This window comes from Scyliorhinus torazame, chromosome 9 (genome assembly GCF_047496885.1).
Source record: "Scyliorhinus torazame isolate Kashiwa2021f chromosome 9, sScyTor2.1, whole genome shotgun sequence".
Taxonomy (NCBI): domain Eukaryota; kingdom Metazoa; phylum Chordata; class Chondrichthyes; order Carcharhiniformes; family Scyliorhinidae; genus Scyliorhinus; species Scyliorhinus torazame.
In genome coordinates, this window is record NC_092715.1 from 150,145,214 (window position 1) to 150,165,461 (window position 20,248).

The 20,248-nt window shown below is 47.5% G+C and overlaps 1 protein-coding gene across 5 annotated transcripts in view; it reads left to right on the forward strand.

Moving 5' to 3' along the window:
- Nucleotides 1-20,248, forward strand: part of vps13a (vacuolar protein sorting 13 homolog A) — a 753,359-nt gene that overhangs the window by 523,129 nt on the left and 209,982 nt on the right. For all 5 annotated transcript variants that reach the window (XM_072516625.1, XM_072516626.1, XM_072516627.1 and 2 more), the window contains 4 exons: nt 9,157-9,389; nt 9,698-9,851; nt 10,226-10,372; nt 20,015-20,096. In XM_072516625.1, the coding sequence (XP_072372726.1) occupies nt 9,157-9,389; nt 9,698-9,851; nt 10,226-10,372; nt 20,015-20,096 (616 nt within the window). The remainder of the gene's footprint in view (nt 1-9,156; nt 9,390-9,697; nt 9,852-10,225; nt 10,373-20,014; nt 20,097-20,248) is intronic.

Below are 20,248 nucleotides of genomic sequence, written 5' to 3' on the forward strand. Positions count from 1 at the left end.
TTTCCTGAAAAAAGCCTTTGGGACAAAAATCGGGAGACATTGAAAAAAGAAGAGCATAAGAACATAAGAACTAGGAGCAGGAGTAGGCCATCTGGCCCCTCGAGCCTGCTCCGCCATTCAATGAGATCATGGCTGATCTTTTGTGGACTCAGCTCCACTTTCCGGCCCGAACACCATAACCCTTAATCCCTTTATTCTTCAAAAAACTATCTATCTTTATCTTAAAAACATTTAATCAAGGAGCCTCTACTGCTTCACTGGGCAAGGAATTCCATAGATTCACAACCCTTTGGGTGAAGAAGTTCCTCCTAAACTCAGTCCTAAATCTACTTCCCCTTATTTTGAGGCTATGCCCCCTAGTTCTGCTTTCACCCGCCAGTGGAAACAACCTGCCCGCATCTATCCTATCTATTCCCTTCATAATCTTATATGTTTCTATAAGATCCCCCCTCGTCCTTCTAAATTCCAACGAGTACAGTCCCAGTCTACTCACCGTCTCCTCGTAATCCAACCCCTTCAGCTCTGGGATTAACCTAGTGAATCTCCTCTGCACACCCTCCAGTGCCAGTACGTCCTTTCTCAAGTAAGGAGACCAAAACTGAACACACTCCTCCAGGTGTGGCCTCACTAACACCTTATACAATTGCAGCATAACCTCCCTAGTCTTAAACTCCATCCCTCTAGCAATGAAGGACAAAATTCCATTTGCCTTCTTAATCACCTGTTGCACCTGAAAACCAACTTTCTGCGACTCATGCACTAGCACACCCAGATCTCTCTGCACAGCAGCATGTTTTAATTTTTTATCATTTAAATAATAATCCCTTTTGCTGTTATTCCTACCAAAATGGATAACCTCACATTTGTCAACATTGTATTCCATCTGCCAGACCCTAGCCCATTCACTTAGCCTGTCCAAATCCCTCTGCAGACTTCCAGTATCCTCTGCACTTTTTGCTTTACCACTTATCTTAGTGTCGTCTGCAAACTTGGACACATTGCCCTTGGTCCCCAACTCCAAATCATCTATGTAAATTGTGAACAGTTGTGGGCCCAACACTGATCCCTGAGGGACACCACTAGCTATTGATTGCCAACCAGAGAAACACCCATTAATCCCCACTCTTTGCTTTCTATTAATTAACCAATCCTCTATCCATGCTCCTACTTTCCCCTTAATGCCATGCATCTTTATCTTATGCAACAACCTTTTGTGTGGCACCTTGTCAAAGGCTTTCTGGAAATCCAGATATACCACATCCATTGGCTCCCCATTATCTACCGCACTGTTGATGTCCTCAAAAAATTCCACTAAATTAGTTAGGCACAACCTGCCCTTTATGAACCCATGCTGCGTCTGTCCAATGGGACAATTTCCATCCAGAAAGCTATTTCTTCCTTGATGATAGATTCCAGCATCTTCCCTACTACCGAAGTTAGGCTCACTGGCCTATAATTACCCAATTTCTGCCTACCTCCTTTTTTAAACAGTGGTGTCACGTTTGCTAATTTCCAATCCGCCGGGACCACCCCAGAGTCTAGTGAATTTTGGTAAATTATCACTGGTGCATTTGCAATTTCCCTAGCCATCTCTTTTAGCACTCTGGGATGCATTCCATCAGGGCCAGGAGACTTGTCTACCTTTAGCCCCATTAGCTTGCCCATCACTACCTCCTTGGTGATATCAATCCTCTCAAGGTCCTCACCTGTCATAGCCTTATTTCCATCAGTCACTGGCATGTTATTTGTGTCTTCCACTGTGAAGACCGACCCAAAAAACCTGTTCAGTTCCTCAGCCATTTCCTCATCTCCCATTATTAAATCTCCCTTCTCATCCTCTAAAGGACCAATATTTACCTTAGCCACTCTTTTTTGTTTTATGTATTTGTAGAAACTTTTACTATCTGTTTTTATATTCTGAGCAAGTTTAGTCTCATAATCTATCTTACTCTTTATAGCTTTTTTAGTAGCTTTCTGTTGCCCCCTAAAGATTTCCCAGTCCTCTAGTCTCCCACTGATCTTTGCTACTTTGTATGTTTTTTCCTTCAATTTGATACTCTCCCTTATTTCCTTAGATATCCACGGTCGATTTTCCCTCTTTTTACCGTCCTTCCTTTTTGTTGGTATAAACCTTTGCTGGGCACTGTGAAAAATCACTTGGAAGGTTCTCCACTGTTCCTCAATTGTTTCACCATAAAGTCTTTGCTCTCAGTCTACCTTAGCTAGTTCTTCTCTCATCCCATTGTAATCTCCTTTGTTTAAGCACAAAACACTAGTGCTTGATTTTACCTTCTCACCCTCCATCTGTATTTTAAATTCCACCATATTGTGATCGCTCCTTCCGAGAGGATCCCTAACTATGAGATCCTGAATCAATCCTGTCTCATTATACAGGACCAGATCTAGGACCGCTTGTTCCCTCGTAGGTTCCATTACATACTGTTCTAGGAAACTATCGCGGATACATTCTATAAACTCCTCCTCAAGGCTGCCTTGACCGACCTGGTTAAACCAATCAACATGTAATCTCGGAAGGACCGTCATCTTTTCGTCTGGACCCTCCCCGCCAGCATCAGCGGGAGCATGTCCAATCTGCGGAAGTCCCTTCTCATTTGATCGACCGCTTTGCCCAGATTTAACTTGTGAAGCTACCCCCAATCCTTAGCCACTTGAATCCCCAGATATCTAAAACTCCTCTCAACCACATTAAAAGGTAACTCCTTCAGGCTCCTTTCCTGTCCCCGTGCCTGGATCACGAACATCTCGCTCTTTCCCATATTTAACTTGTAGCCTGAAAATCGCCCAAATTCTCTTAGCACCTCCACTATTTCAGCCATTCCCCCACCGGGTCTGTGACACAGAGCAGCAAATTGTCCGCAAATAGAGAGACCCTGTGCTCCTCCCCCCTCACTATCCCCACCAGACATTCGATGATCTAAGGCCATTGCCAAAGGCTCTATGGCCAGGGCAAACAGTAATGGGGAGAGTCTTGTCCCCTGACAGAGACCAAAGTATTCTGACCAGACTCAGTTGGTTCTTACATTTGCCACCGGAGCCTGATATAACAGCCGGACCCAATCCACAAATCCCTGCCCAAACCCAAATCTCCCTAAAATCTCCCATAGGTACTTCCAGGTACACCCGGTCGAAAGCCTTCTCCGCGTCCATGGCTACTACCACCTCAACCTCATGCCCCTCCGCTGACATTATAACATTAAGAAGCCGTCTAGTATTGGACGTCAGGTGCCTGTCCTTTTCAAATCCGGTCTGATCCTCCCCGATTACCTCCGGGACACAATCCTCTATTCGAGTGGTCAAGATCTTTGCCAGCAATTTAACATCTACATTCAAAAGGGAAATTGGCCTATACGACCCACAGCTGTCCGGGTCCTTGTCTCGCTTCAGGACGAGAGAAATTGATGCCTGTGATAGTGTTGGGGAAAGCATTCCCAGCTCCTTGGACTCATTAAAAGCCTTAACCAGAAGTGGCCCCAGTAACCCAGAAAACGTTTCATAAAATTCCACTGGGAATCCATCAGGTCCCAGGGCCGTACCCGATTGCATTGCCCCAATCCATCTATCACCTCCCCGAGCCCAATTGGGCCCCCCAGGACTTCCACCATCTACCTTCGGAAACTCTAGCCTCTCCAGGAATTGATTCGTACCCTCCTCCCCGACCGGGGTTCCGACTCATATAGTCGACTATAAAATTCACGGAACACGTCATTAACCACCCCCGGGTCCATCACTACCTTCCCCCTCATGTCCTTCATTTTCCCTATTTCTCAGCTGATGTGCCATCATCCTGCTAGCTTTCTCCACATATTCATATATTGCCCCTTTTACCCTCCTCAGCTGTCCCTCCGCCTTACCTGTGGAAAGGTGCCCAAATTCCATTTCGAGTCTCCGACGCTCCTTCAGGGGCTCCTCATCCGGCGATTCCACATATCTCCTGTCCACCTGTAAGATTTCGCCTACCAACCTGTCCAGCTCCGCCCATTCGGTCTTCTCCCTATGGGCCCGAATCAAAATACATTCCCCTCTAATAACCGCCTTCAATGCCTCCCACACCACCCCAGCCACGGTCTCTCCCGTGTCGTTGTTCTTTATGTACCCCCGAATGGCTGTTTGGCCTTTCACATTTTTTGTTCTCTCTGGGGCTGCCATTAACACTCTTTCCCCTTGGTTTCTATAGCCATTAGCACCCGGTTTCCCTGGGTTTCTGTGGCTATGACTCCTCTTTCATTCTCACTCCACAGTATAAATATTTCCCACATTCTCTGTCTGTTAACTTTGACAAAGAGCCATCGGACTCGAAACGTTAGCTCTTTTCTCTCCCTACAGATGCTGCCAAACCTGCTGAGATTTTCCAGCATTTTCTCTTTCATCCCTAACTATCACCCACGTGCTGCATGCGTGCCAACTTAACTGGTGTTTAACTTTCTTATCTTGCGTGGCCTATCGCTCCTAGGTGTAAATCCAGACTGGCCATTAGATGTGGAGATGGCCTGCGGCATTTCTCACCCACTGACCTGAGATGTCTTTGATGGCCTTGTCCAGAGGCCTTTGTACTTGCTTATTTGTATTCCATTTCACGCCCCGTTAATTTTACAAGCCTCTGCGGTTTAGCCAGCTGCTGTCTGCTTCATAGCACCTATGGAGATTATTTATTTGCACTGTAATAAAATTGTAGGTTCCCATCCTAAGAGGCTAGCTGCATGTAACCCAGGCAGAGTGGGCAGGATAATAATGTCCTGGCAAGGGGGGCGGGGGGGGGGGGGGGGGGGGGAGAATGTGGGACTGGCTATATTTGAATTAAGTCATATGTCATGCAGTGGCTGCCCAAGTGTATGAAGTGTAAAGGTATGACAGGCAATAGGATTTCAGGTGTCCAGCCCTGAGTATCCACTGTGCCTATTCGTGTTGTCCTTCTCTGCCTCCTGCGATTTCTTGTGCCTTCTTACATTCCTGTGAATCATGCTTGACCAACCAATTGGCCATTATCTTTTATCCTTCACCACTCTCAGCTGTCATCATTCTTCAAGTCAGGGATAGAGGTTGAATCCTTAAATGTCAAGGATTGAAGATTGGGTGCTAGGCATCGGAGGGAGAGGAAAGCGCCTCACAGCAATGACCACCCGACTGCACTGGGATATCCAGGAGCCCTCCAGGTTCACACCGGCGTCCATGTGCCACAGCACATGTCAGACCCATTGCTGCTGATGTGCAGGAAGGGAACAACCAAATGGGAGCAGGTTGGTAACTATGAAGGGGCAAGGGCAGTGACAATGGCCATTGAAGCGATGATGTGTTATGGCAGTAGCTAATTGAGGTGACGCTGGTCGACAGATGGTGCAGGATTGTCAGCCTCCAGGATCATGAGGACAAGGAGTGTTGGGAGGGATTGAGGGTCATGGGATGGATGACCTAACTGATTTTTTCTCTCTCACTCTCACTGTCTCTCTCACTCTCATTCTCCTTCCCCCATTCCTCTCAGATGATTAAGTTGTACAGAGATGGAGCTGTGCCGCTGAAGATTACGGGTGACGAAGGAGACAGTGCAGCACTTCTGCAACGTCCTTGCAGCTGTGACACCTCATGGAGGAGGAGGACACCTGCTCTTGGAGGCCCTGGAGCTCACGGCAGCCCTGAACCTTTTTGCCATTGGGTCATTTCAGGGCTCGAGTGGAGACGTGTGGTACTTCTCAATCCTCAGCCACAGTTGCATCGGAGAGGTGACAGACGCTCTGTATACCCAGGCCTCTGACTACATCCACTTCAACCTGGACCAGACCCACTAAGATGCTGGGCTGCAGGATTTGCTGCCATCGCTGGGATGCCTCAGGCCCAGGGGGTCATCGATGACATGCATGTCGCCTTGAGAGTACAGTAGCCTCAGGGCTTAATCAATTAAAAGGGATTCAACTCAATGAATGTTCAATTCATGTACGACCATTGCCCCAGCATCATGCACTATGTGCATACTACCCCGGAGGCTTGCATGATAGCTACTTCCTGAGGCACCTTAAGATCCCCGGGGTCTTCGAGGACACCCCAGGCTGCCAGGATGACTCGTGGGGGAAGAGGGCTACCCGCTGAAGCCATGGCTGATGAGGCCAGTATGGGGGCCTGAGACCGAGGTGGCAACCCATTATAATGAGGCTCACAGTGCCTCCCAGACAGTGATCGAATGTTGCGTTGGGCTGCTGAAGATGAGATTCTGCTGGTTGTACTGCTCTGGTGATGCTCTTCAGAGGTGGAGGTGGTCCGTTTCCGTCTACTCCCTGTAACGTTGGATGGCCTTGAGGGACATCTTCTGGAGGGACATAGCCGACTTAAGGCTGTCACTGGTGTTGCACTGTCACCCTCTTCTGCCCGCTGCCACTGGTTTCAAGAAGGAGGGATTCAAATGGGCTGCAGACTATCAGAGTCGACTACCAGAGTCTCCGTGGTGAAAGGCCCAGGGATGAGCCCTAGAGCTTCCTCCTCCCTCAGGCATCTCTTGGGCCCCTGGGCTATTCTTTGGGATGGAAGGGCAGCTGGGGTGAGCTCTAGAAACCTCTTTGTCACCTTGCGCTGCCAGTCCTAGAGGCCTGCCATTATCTTTACCATGGAGGGGTAGCACGGTGGCGCAGTGGTTAGCATTGCTGCCTCACGGCGCCGAGGTCCCAGGTTCGATCCTGTCTCTGGGCCACTGTCCGTGTGGTGTTTGCACATTCTCCCCGTGTTTGCGTGGGTTTCGCTTCCACAACTCAAAGATGTGCAAGGTAGGCGGATTGATCACTCTAAATTGCCCCTTAATTGGAAAAAATTAATTGGGTACTCTAAATTTATTTTTAAAATAAATAAATTTTAAAGAAAATCTTTACCATGGTGACAAAATCCTTGGCGACAGTCCACTTGTGACAGGGCCCATTCTCTGGAGCCCTTCAGCCAAGGTTCTCAGAGACTGAGCCATACCTTTCACTCCACCACTTATGGATTGGATGTCCTGCCCCAGACGTTCCACTGAGGTCACCAACCCTTACAAGGTTGGCCTGGGTGCCATGCAATGGAGGCATCTTCTCCTGCAACTTGAGGCTTTGGAGCTCCTCCAATCGGCCATGCCGTTACGGGAATGTCGCTGTCAACCCCTCCTGGATTTCCCGGCTCTGCCTTTGCATCACCAGCAGTTCAGGCCAGAGGCACAGCACCTGGCTGGGGTCCAGCTGTTTCCTGGATCCATCCTCCATCGGATATGCATCAACTGCTGTGTGGTGCTCTTGAAAAGTGACCATGAAGCCTGTCTGCTATGATCGCCCACCAAGGTGTGTGTCTCTGCACTTGTGGATGATGCAAGTGATGAATGTGACACCTCTTTGCTGTATTCCTTGGATCTCTCATCTGAGGTGCTGTCGAGGGTTGTAGGGGGTGCTGTGACTCCAGATGGCCCGGCATCATCAGATGGTGATCCTGCAAGACGAGGTACATTGGTTCAGTAAATAGGAAAGACAGGGGTCTGGCAAATGACAACTCACTTGAGACAGGTCATATAAATGAAGGTGCAGTGGATCCTCACTTCTCTGGCGCAGGCTAACCTCTCAGTCAGTCATGGCTCACTCTTTGCCCTCCCCTGTGACCTCCCAACACCCTTTCCTCAGAAGGGGTGAGGAGTTGTAAGTCTGGCATCCCATCGCCCATCTTCTCCCTCCCCCTTTTAATTATGGGCTATCTTCTCCCGCAGGGACACAGAGGACATTGAACTGCATGCCTGGCAGTTCGGGGGCCTAATACAAGTGGCATTTGTGGGCACTGTGCCTAGACAGGAAGGGGTTGTGATGAGCAATGCCAGGTGTTCTGAGGGAGATGCTGGGAGGTCGGGTTTTGGGAGGCTGCACGTTGGCAGCAAGTGGATTAATGGTGAGACTCCCAAGGGTTACATATGGGACTGATGCCAGGAGGAGACAGGTGGGAACTCACCCTCACAGCTTTTAGGAGGTCATTAATTTTCTTTCGGCATTGGACACCAGCTCTCCCTGTCATGCTGCTGTGGCGTCTACCACCACATTCCAGGCAGTATTGCTGACATAAATGTTTGATCTCCCACCCACACAGGATTATAGGGTCGCCCACTTCTTTTCCACGTCCAGAAGCCTGTTCAGGTCTCCCTTCATAAGCACCGAGCAGGTCTCTGGGCTGCTACCTTCCTGGTTCAACTGGGAATGAGTGCAGAGGGACCGTTTAAATGTAGCTCCCCCTTGTTATCAGTGCACAGCTGAAGCCCAGATTGGTGAATCAGACGCCTAGGTACTACAGCTCGGCGTGTGGCACGTGGGGATAATTTATTGTGGTATGATCGCAATCAGTTTCGTGCTCTCTGAGCCGGCGGGAATCACACCGTCTTTTGCCCCAAAATGACATTTTTCGTGAATAATTCTACTCATTATCTGAATTTCATAGGATGGAATTCTCCCATCTGAGACTAAGGGCTGGATTCTTCCGCCCTGCCCGTCGCAAGGACGCCATGGGTGAAACGCGGACAATGTCCATTGACCTCGGGCGGGATTCTCCTCCTGTCGCTGGGCAGATGCAGCCCTAAATCCCATGGTGGGGGGCAGAGAGTGTTTCCTGCTGAGGTGGCCGACTGGCAACCATGCCCGATCTTCCAACCGCGATCTGATTAGTTATGCACCGGGGGCTTGGTGCCATATTCCATGGCGGGGCAAACGTGAATGCAAGATTCCGGTCATGCCTCCATCAGCATTCCATTCGCAAGATGCAAATCAGTTTCTCGTTGGCCACCAATTTGTTTCCCTACCCACCATGGTGGGCAACAGTTTAATATCCCACGGGAAATTCACACTAATGTAAAACTAATTTTTGCATTCCAGCTGAATTCTTCAACCCCCCCCCCCACCATTGAATCCACTGGTGGCGGGGTGGAGAGAATTGTAGTTATAATTTTTGTTATTCTTGGCCTGTTTGTTTCTTTTTACTTCTTTTCCAATCTTTTTGTATTCTCTTTTGTCATCCTTTGATTGTCTCCATATTTAGTATATGCCTTTTTTTTTAGTTTCAATTTTACCCTTTTTCACCATTTTATAATACTGTAATAACTCATGTATTTCCAAAGTTACAAAGGACCTATAATGATCAAATCTGTTGTTTTGCTTTCAGGATACATTCTCAGAGTTTTCCCAAGAGAGTGGGAAGATTTATTTAGCATCCTTGTTTGAGGGTCTGCAGAGAATCGTTCTGTTCACAGATGACACAAGAACATTCAAACGTGCTGAAGAAAGTGACAAAGCAGAGCTAGCAGAACAGGAGATCATACTATCATTACAGAACTTAGGAATTTCACTGATTAATAATTCCACAAAGCAAGAAGTGGTCTTCATTGGTATAACAAGGTGAATGCGTGTTTCGTAGCAAAATATTGTGAAGTGCCATTCATTGCAGAGCTTAACCTTCAGCTTTCCCATGATTCCTCTTACCATTGTTACTTGACTTTGACTACAGGTTACTACTTCCTTACATTCAAAATGAGAAAATTCCAAACTATTTATAATATTGTTGCATTTTTGTTTTATGTTGGAAACAGCAATTTTAAAATTGAAGGCAAGAGTCATGATAGAATCTGTCGTATCAAGTGTTTTCTATGTTAGATCTATTGGAAGCAATTTTGATGAACTTATTTGTTACTCTGTTTACCACTTAGTTCTGACATTGTTTGGGAAAGTAAACCCAAAGTCAAATCGCGGTGGAAACCAATGAGTAGAAAGCAAACAGCTCAGCTGGAGGAGGTTTATAAAGAATACATCGAGACTTCACCCCAAGAGAACAGGATTGCCGAACTTCCGTGTGATTTTCAGGTCAATTGAAAATTAAGTTTACACTAAACTGTCAAATACAAAAAGAGGCAATAACTAATTCAAACAGTTTCATGTTCAACAGAAGAAATACCCCTTTCCTTTTTGCTTAAGTATGAATTTAATATGTTTTTGCCAGGTCAATCTGTGAAATCAGCACTTCCCACCTGCTCATTAAAATAAATGTGTGAAGAAATTAATGATATGGTTATATTTCTAAACTTGTATACATTTTACAATGGCAGAATGAAGAAGAGAGGAAAAGTTATTATATTTTGAATTGTTTCATATGGTGGTTAAAGCGACTTTATGAATTCATTAGAAAAATAATGTCTTTGACGGGAGTTTCAAAAGTTGTCTATTGTCTCTCAAAAAAGGCTCTTCTAACCCCTAATGGTGTGGACATGAAACTTTTCCTACCTTCTGAAGTACCAATAAGGAGAAATTATCTACCCGCTATAAAAGTAGAGTATATCATCTCAACTCATCAAAAATATCTCAGAGTCCAGATTTACAAGATACAGGTATGTTCCAATCGGACAGCATGGGACCTTGTTGTTATACAAATAGTGCATAATTTGCCCATCAGTTGCAGTTGATTCAACCACCACAACTTTGATCTGTGTGTGTAACTCAATCCAATATTGAATAGATAATAAATTTTGCTGATGTTGAAATCTGTGAACAGTAAGTTAATTTTGTATGGCTCTGATTTATGGTGAATCTGTGCATAATTTCATTTCTACCATACAACGGGCCATATCCTCTGAGCTCCCCAGCATCAGACTTGGAGGGGTACCCCAAAGATGCGCTAGGGAATCCTGCTCTGAATTTTACAGGGAAGAGTTTGCAGGGCAATTGCCCATAAGTTCTAACTCCCTCTGGGCAATTGCACTGTGCTGGGAACTATCCGAAAATCTTTAACTTTGGATGGCTCCACTAGGGTTACTCCATAAAAATTGGAATTAAATCCTCTTCTGATTTCTGTGTAACTAATATAGACACCTAGACAGATTTCCCACCTCTGGCTACCCTCACCCCACAGTTTTCCCTAATCCCTCAAGGATTCTCTTCTTCATCAACCACCCCCCCGCTGCCCACACCCACCTTCTCCAGGCATGCCCATACCCTGACCTTCAGAGCATTCCAACCGCAACATCCCCCTGGCCTGTGGACCCCCTCCCCTGACCTGCAGAATCCTTCCAACTGCACCTCTCCCCGGCCATGGATCATGACCCCCCCCCCACCCAACCTTTTACCAAACCCCCCCCCACCACTCCACTTATCATAGACATTGTTTTTCTCTGACCTGTTTGTCAATTTCACTGGACCTTTTAAACTTGCTGCTCCCCGGCAACTAGTGCAGTAAACAAGGTGTGGGTCCTCCTTGAATCCGCTGGAGCTGGACTGCACTGGGCCCTTGCAGACCCCAAGCATCTCTGGCCAACACATGTTTTGTCGCAGTTTGAAGACCAGGTAAGTGTGCATTAAATTCTTCTAATTTTGCAGGCCATCTTTCCAGTGCTACTCAGAAATTATGGCCCAACATTTCAAAATTATTTAAAAAGGTTTGAGGATCAAATTTGATTACACATCTAATTTTTCCATTAAAACTGTAAATGAGTGACATTACATGTTCCTTTATTTATGTGTCATTAGAGGACTGAAACACCGAGAAATCCCATAAATACAGAGAAAAAACCACAGCGAATTCAAGTTTGCTTAATTGGGATAATAAACCACTCCTTTTTATTAAATAATTTATATTGATTTTCATGAGCATTGCCAAGGGCTGTCTGTTGGTATAGGCTAAAGACTGATGTAATGAATTTATTATTTTATGCTTTATAATTGGTATAGGAATGTTGCAATAACAGTACATTGTTTTACTTCTGATTTCACAGTGTATTTATGGGATTTCTACCAGGGATAGAAATATGAAAGAGAAATACCCAAAATAACCCAATTCAGTACCTTTTGATTTGCTTACCAATGAGGAGAAAATATACAAAATTCTATATTGCTTTGTAAATTACAACAGGCATTATGTTGCTTATCTCTGATCCAGCTGAAACTCAAATTGCCTGGCTACTTTGAAACTATAGTGAGTCCACCTTTTACTGCCCTTTCACTTTTCTGCTTAAACCATGTCTTGATAAAGAATCGTTCTTTTGCCTCTAATAAGCCGCTACCTGATGCTATCCCTCCTAATATCCTATTGGGAATATGTCACAAGAGACTCAAAGATGAAATTCTCTCTCTAGGTAACTTAACTTCAAAGCCCATCCCAAAAACAACCCCCTCCACGTTTTTTCCTTAAGAATTATTTTTTCCATTTTGTACCAATGTAAATCACTCAGAGACTTTTTTTGTGTGAGGAAGAGATGCTGTGCAAAGTCCTGCACAGGACTTTTAGAATCTAGGGGGTTTTAAATTTACACTCCGTGCTGATACCCAGATGTTCTCACCTGATTCAGGTTCCACCACCCTGCTGAGGTTCGTTTATACTGAGCTTTTGGAGGAAAGTCATTTGCATACTTTTTCCAGCCAAACTGCTAACCACTCATAATGGCTATATTTTCCTGGCCCTGGGATTATACGCTGGGTGTAAAAATAGAGGAGGAGCTACATTGATATGGCTCCCTGATGCATTTTAGCTGTTGGAAAGCTTTTCCAGGAATGTGGATCAGTTGCTCACTGCAGAGACGAGCAGCCAATTTAACTGATTAAGACCCTAATTAGAGGTAATTTACAGGGCCTATCGGTATGTTCTGGGTGGTTCTTGGCCTTTTGGCTAAGATGCGCGTGAGGTCAGATGTAATGCCTGGATCTGGTATGTCTCTCTTCTCGGGACCATGAATTGGATTCAATTTGAATTGTTTTTTGGAGCAGGCAAGGAACTGGATTAGGGGTTTGCCCCTGTCCACACTCTTGAGTTCTGGCTTTGTAACTCTGATAAAGTAATTTTGTTGCTAACTTTTGCCTTAGTTTAATTGCTCTGTTTTATCACCTTTGCTCTTGAGTCACCAGGTATCTTTATGATACCGCCACGTGGTTCAAGTCCGGGTAATGATCAATAATCCAATACACCGCTTAGTAAGATTTAAATCAAACCACATTTATTATACACAGTAATCACTACTCATGTACAAATTCTACGTCTCAGCTACTTCTACAGCTAACAGGCCAATAATTAACTTGGAACTGGCACACCAGGTCAGGGAAACGAATGGCCTTTCGTTCGGGTTCTGAGCCTGCGGGATTCGAAGTTGGTACAGATTGGTAGCTAGGAGCGCCTATCTCGTAGCGAGCGTTGAAGTAAGACTTACTGGATATCGGCGGCGGCTGAACCAGTCACTGTCAAGGGTTGGTTCGCGTTGCTGAGTGGCTTAATTCTTAGAGTCCCCAGGGGCTTCCCGCCTTTCGGGGCGGACCTTGTACCTGGTTCCAGGTGATTGGACTTTGTCCCAATCACTTGGTTCGATTTTCTCCAATGCTGGAGCGGTTCCCTGATCGATGGGCGGTCCTGAGGTGGTTGTTCACCTCCTTTTGTGTAGGCTTCTGCTGGTGCCAAAGAGTCTGGTTTTGCTTTATGTGTCTAAATGTTGCTTATTGTTCCTGGGGATTGCTCATTAGTATGCAGATGGCTGGTGTTTTGTTATGCTGATGGTTGCTGGTATCGATCTTGTCTGGCCTTTCCAGAGGTAAATACACACTCGACCTGCAGCTGCTCGTTTGTGTCCTGTTGGCTGACTTTCCCATCAGCCTTTGCCGTTCGCCAATTTAAATCGGGAGTTAGCCATTTTAAATCGGGAGTTAGCCATTTTAACTGGCTACAATTTTTTTTTTAAAGTGTCCTCCCATCATGTGCTTCATGGAGAGACAATCTGGAGGGCCACTGTAGGCTCCAAAGAAAAGCCTGCTGCCAGCAAAAGCTGCAACAGCAACCCAAATGGTGTTGGGGAAGGATTTCGCAGTCACTCTGAGCCAGCCTGCTTAGCCTCTTTAAATTTATGGTTCAAATTTATATCTCTGAGGGTACCCCCGTCTTGATGCACCATTGCAATCTCTACCTGTCTCAGCAGTGTCCACCAGTCCTGTTGGGAGCTTCAAGCCAGAGAGATTGTTTGACAATCATTCAGACCCACCATATCATTAAAAGCACATTGACACGACACCAGTCCTAACTTCGTCTGGCATGCTTAGTTTGTATTTGATGGATAATATTGCAACTTCATGTCCTTTATTGTCAAATCTCTTGGCAAAATATCAGTAGAGTGAAGCTTATAGAGGAACAGGACATCTCAGAAAACAATTTGCTGATCTCGACGCACAACTCCATGTGTGCAGATTCCAGAATTTGCTATCCTATCTGTTCCATAATAACGTGAATACCGATGGTCTCCATATTATTGCAATTGTAGAATCCAGATCATTAACAGTCTCACAAAATTTTTAAAAATTCACAAAACACTCAGCATCCTTTGAAGAGAAGCAGACAAGTTGATGATGGAAGGTGAAGTACTCTAGATGTTTGAAATTTGAAATACAAACAGAAAATATTGGAAATATTCTGCAGGTTTTGCAGCACCTGTGAAGAACGAAACAAAGTTGACATTTCAAGTCTGTCACCTCTCACCAGAACTCCGAGCCAGTGGAGGCAATGTACATAAGTTGAAGATTTGGTTCAATGGACCTTTATCAGAATAGAAAGATAGTAATGGCAAACAACATTTAAAAAGGAACTAACAAAAGCAAATCTCACTTTACAGGAGAACAAGTAGATTTGCCTCTAAGTGCTATGTTAGAAGATACGCAAATCACAGATTTGGAGAGAGGTGATGGATTCAAAGTGCTGATTGAGAACTGAAATGAGTCAATGGAAGCCAGTTGGATGTTTTAAAAACTGCACCTGTCAGGGACCCACATGTTTGCTAAGAGTGAGCTGGGATGAGGTGTAGTAGATGGTAAATCTGGAAATACAGGTTTCCCAAAGATTGCCCAATTTAACAGAAAAATCTGAATTAAAGGGCTCGATTCTCCGGCCTCGTTGTGCTCTTGCTCAAGCGTAACAAGGCCAGTGAATAGCGGGAGAGGCCAAAAACGAGATCTGCGGCAGGCGCCAAACAGTTTGCGATGTAACTGATGCGGTTCCCATAGATGAAAATTGGGATCTCACTGTAGCATGGCGAGAAACCAATTGCATCACTTAAGCCCCATTTCCATACAATTAACGAGAGCGACCCCAGATCCAACAGCCTCCCGTCACTCAGCGGCATCCTGGCAGAAAGGCTTCAGTGGGGAGCCGAGGATGTAAGTAGCCATCTTTGCTCACAGGCAAAGAGCCCGGGGGTGCTGGGCTTGCCACCCCAGTGCTCTGTAGGGTGTTGGGGGACCCTCAGCTGGGGGTGGAGGACCCTCCACAGGGGTGGGCTGCCATGCCAACCCCTGACGCGTTCCTGGGACAACCCTTGGCCCTGCCCGTCTGTTCTATCGACCACCCATAACCCCCCACCAATTGCCGAGGGTTCTGGCTGTGCAGCTGAAGGCTATTGCTAATAGGGAATTGGCAATCATGGTTAAGTGAGCACTTCATACATGGCAAGTGGATTTCCGTGGGCGGGCAGACCATGTAGCATATGGGGGTCATTGCCTAATATCCCAATCACGCCCTGGTGGCTGGACACTGTGCTTGAACACTGCAGGAGGCAACACGCAACACCCAGGGGATGGTACACAGCTCCGGGGCATGTCCACGGACAGAGGGTGGTGCAGTGCCACTAGGGGGGGTGGGGGTTTGGAGATGGGCAAAGGGTCCGGGTGTTAGCCCGCATTGCGGATGGAATTGACAGAGGCATCATGATGGTTGTGCGAAAAGGTGTTTAATGTGTTGTACAAACCACACTCCCAATGATCCCTATCTCCACCCCCTGCCCTTTTCTCTTCCCCCAGTGCGCTCAGTGATCCTCAATGCCCTACTAGCTCTACCACTACGTCTTGGTGTTTGCCCAGGATGCACATCAGAGGTGGAGGCAGCCAGCTGCCTACCTCGTCTCGTTGCATTCGATGCCCCAGATGCCTGGCTCACTTGTCGGCGGCACATGCACAGTCGTCCCGCCCTATCCCGTGTGCTGACATCGAGACACAGTCTCACCAGAGGGGTGGACCTCAGGGGAGCTGGTGACCATCATCACCATTCCATGGAATTGGCACCTGGCAACTCCTCCTGCTGACCAATGCCCTTAGGGCCTTGGGGTTCACCTTGGGAGAGAGGGGCAGCTGGTTCGAGCTCCGGCTGCCCCTGCATCATCTGGCTCTGCCAGCCCTGTTGGTTACCCATGGTCTGCACCACAGTGTCTACGCCCTCAGCGATGCTCCTAGTGACTGGGACATACTCTGCAGCGCCTCAGCCATTCCCACCTGCGACTGGGACAGGCTCCACAGCGCCTTGGCCATGCCCATCTGAGAGCGGGACATGTCCCGCAGAACGTCATCACGGTCGGCCTGGTACTGGGTTGAGCCCGAATTGGACATTCTGCCGAGACCCTCGGCCATGGCCGTCACCGACTGCGCGACGCCTTGGACACCTTCCCTCATGGTGCCGATGTTATGCAGCAGGATCTCCACTGCGGTCGCCACCCTAGCACTGTTGGACTTGGTGCCAATCATTTCCGGCAACGTCTCTTGCACCCCTCGCCTCTGGGACACCTCCAAGCAGCTATGGATCTGCTGGAGTGATGCTAACATCTCCCTCTCAACGTCCAGATTGGTTCCTATTGTCCACATCAGCTCCAGGCACCTCTGTACCCGGCTCAGCAGCAGACTGTGACCTAGCTGGGTCCTGGGATTCAGCAGCCCACTGACTGCTGTCTCATCTGGGGATTCCTGCCTCCGCCCAATGTGCATCATCAGCAGTGTGATGCTCACCAGATTGTGCCCCCGAAGCCGGTCCACTAACATGTTCCACTGAAGTGTGTGTATCTGCTCTGGTGGGGGGTGGGGATGACAGCTGTGCCACACGGTGGCATTCTTGGAGCGCTCCTCCAAGATGTTCTCCTCGGGGCCAGGAGAGGGGACCGCCCAGGATGGGTTGGCGCCATTGGTTGGAGGACCTACGGGAGAATGGATATGTGGTCAGTGGGAGGGATGGGTCAGTCAGTAAGGCAATCACTACTCGCATTTGACAGGTCATCCGGGTGGAGTTCGGTGGTTCCTCACCTCTGCAGCATCCGCCATCCTCCGCATCGGTGACCGATCTGTCCTCTGCCACCCCGTCACCTTCTCAAAGGAGGTGTGGATTCTTGTGTCCGCCACCCTTCTGCCAGTCTGGGCCCCCTTCCGACGTTTTTTGGAGAGCTTTCCCTGAGCTCTCACCAGAGACGAGAGAGCTCAGGGAGAAGGCATCGTTAGCCACACGTGTGGTTCACAATGGTGAGATACGGTGTGTGAAGGAGGGATTGGGGGGTTTGAGAGGCGAAGGAGTGGAGGAAGGGCTGGGGATCACATGGGGAGTTGGGGGGTGGGGCGTTGGTGTCTACTCACTCGCGCTGCCTGGTGTAGGTTGTTGACCTTCTTACAAGACTGAAGGCCAGTCCACCTGGTCACACACCCAAGCTGACAGCTGCCTCCACGTCATCCAGGCAGCACTGGCTGCCTTGTGGCCGACTCTCCGGGACCCTCGGGGGAATAGGACATCCCTCCTGTCCTCTACATCGTCCAGCAGCCTCCCCAGGTCAGCATCTCTGAATCTTGGGGCCGGTCTTTTGAGTGCCATTATCATGTGCTCGCTGGGGTTGGCTGAGCAAGTGCAGTTAAGTGCTGCTTGACCTTGTTAGCGGGGGGCTGGTGTGCGCAGTACCAGCGAATCAGCTAGCAAGCCTTCATTTGCGATGAGAAGCCCGTGATGCCTCATTACGTGGACCGCAAGGCTTTGGAGTCGGAACTCCATCCAAAAGGGCGGTCCCAAGTGACGCCCCTGGAAGTAGGTCTTGAACCTACTTAAGATCTACTCACCCGGGGTACACCGGTCTCCCTTGATTCACCAGCCTCCCCAGGAGGCTGCAACTGGGCACTGATCAGTGCTGGTCCGCACAAACATGGACCAGGCGGAACAGCATCCAGGGGAATCTCCCAGGCCATCTGAGACCCCTGGGTGGTCAGGGTCAGTGCAGGGTGGCCCACTGCCTCTGGAAAGTGTGCACCATGGCACTGCTCAGCTGGCATCTTGTCACTGCAAAGGTGCCTGGGTGGCACTGGCAAGCACTGCCAGGGTGCCCAGATGCCAGGGTGGTACTGCCAAGGGTCAAGGCCTGAGGGAGGCTGTGCCCATGAAAGGAGGATGAAGGTTGGGGGGGGGGGCTTTCAAGGGTGGCGATATGCAGGGCAGGTACGTAAGGGTCTCCGGGAGGTTGGGGAGTTATGGCTGGGGATGCTGTAAGGGGGCTTGGGGGGGCCTGAAGAGGGGACACCCAAGGACCCCATAGCAAGGTGTCCTCACTTGAGGGCTGTGGGATAGTTCCATGTTTATGGGGGCTGACATTGCCCATGGGTTGGGGGGTGGGTGGTACGTTGTGAGGGGTCCACAAACTCACTTCGAGATTGGGGCACCCTTTAACAATGGCAGTCAGATCTAAGTTCAGCTCCCCAGTGGTTAAAAAAAATTCTAAATGTGTGCTAAACCGGCGAGAAGCACCCCAGGATCCAAAAAAGTGTCTAAGTGACATTGAATAGCGGTGTGGAACTCGCCGGCGGAGCCGGTGAGAAACTCCCTGAAAAACCCATCGCAAATGAACGTAGACATTTTTTGGGAGAATCGCGCCCACTTTCTTCTCCAGGATCGCTGACTTTGTCAGCTTCCCGACAGATGCAACGTCACAAGGGTAGACCGCAACAGGTTCTACATCAATAGTTAGCTTCCCCAGAGCACCATAGATTGTGCACATGTGGCCACAAAGGCACCCATGACAAAAATAGACAGACTCATTAATGTCCAGATAGTCTGTGATCATACAAATAACTTGAATGTCAATGCATTCTTACCAGGAAGCTGCCATGACTCCTTTACACTCCACGAGTCAAGACTGCCTAACTGTCCCCACGCATGCAGATGGATTCTGGGCAGTTAAGGTCCACATTCTGAGGAGGTACTTATAACCCTATTATGAGATCCTCAAATCCATCCCGAGCATCTTGATGCAATGAGAGCCAACTAAACCAGGACGTTCATTGAGCAGGACATGGTATGCTCAGAATGAGATTTTGATGCCTTGACTGCTTTGATGGGACCCTACAATAATCAGCTGCGAGAGTGTCTTGCAATGGGTGTTTTGTGCTACATTCTGCACAACATGTCTCAGCTAAGGGGTGTGGTGCTCAACAAGGCTGGGTAAAAGAGGATTGAGAAGGCCCGGCGCCTTGGGGGCAGATGAAATAGCTGCACAGTGTGGAAGAAAGCTTCATAGTTTTAAAGTGCAAATGCACTTGTCGTCAAAGAAGATGAGAGTTTCATGATATGTTTTACTGACAATGAATGTTGACTCATAGAACAGGCACATATCTTTCAACCTTTCCATCTCGGTATTCTAAATAGCCACTTTCAAGACCTACAGAGCTGCTTACTCATAAGGGATAAGCTAAGGTTTGGGAGTTAATCTCTTTCATGGTGCGAGGGGCAAGGTTTAGAGGAGATGTACGAGGTAAGTTTTTTTTTACACCGAGGATAGTGGGTGCCTGGAACTTGCTGCCGGATGAGGTGGTGGAAGCAGGGACGATAGTGACGTTTAAGGGGCATCTTGACAAATACACAAATAGGATGGGAATAGAGGGATACGGACCCTGGAAGTGTAGAAGATTTTAGTTTAGACGGGCAGCATGGTTGGCGCAGGCTTGGAGGGCCGAAGGGCCTGTTCCTGTGCTGTACTTTTCTTTGTTCTTTATTCTTTCTCTGATCTCTTCTCTGTCTATTCCTTTAAGAACAATTAGCTTACGATGCAGTTAATTCCTTGAAGTGACATTTGAGTTATTTTGAAACAAATGGAAGATCTTGTTCCTCTCATCATAGTTATTGTGAATGAAAGTATTAGTGTTGCAAATAATCTTTACATTGTTTAGATAATATTTGCGAGTTTTGAACTAAATAGCTGCTTTATTCTTGTTTTTATTCGCAGATACAAAATCAACTTTCTGGAGCCATCTTTCCTTTTCCATTTTATCCTATTATTCCTCCTAAGTCTATCACCATGGAGTCAGGTTGGTTTTGTATTGTTATTTTTTATAGAAGAAACTGTTAAATGTAATTTTTGCAGTAAATGGAATAAACAAATGTTTTCATGTTCATTTGGATAATCATTGGCATTTTGTGATTGTCCTACGAGATAGCTATGAACTCTGTAGTTTAAAAT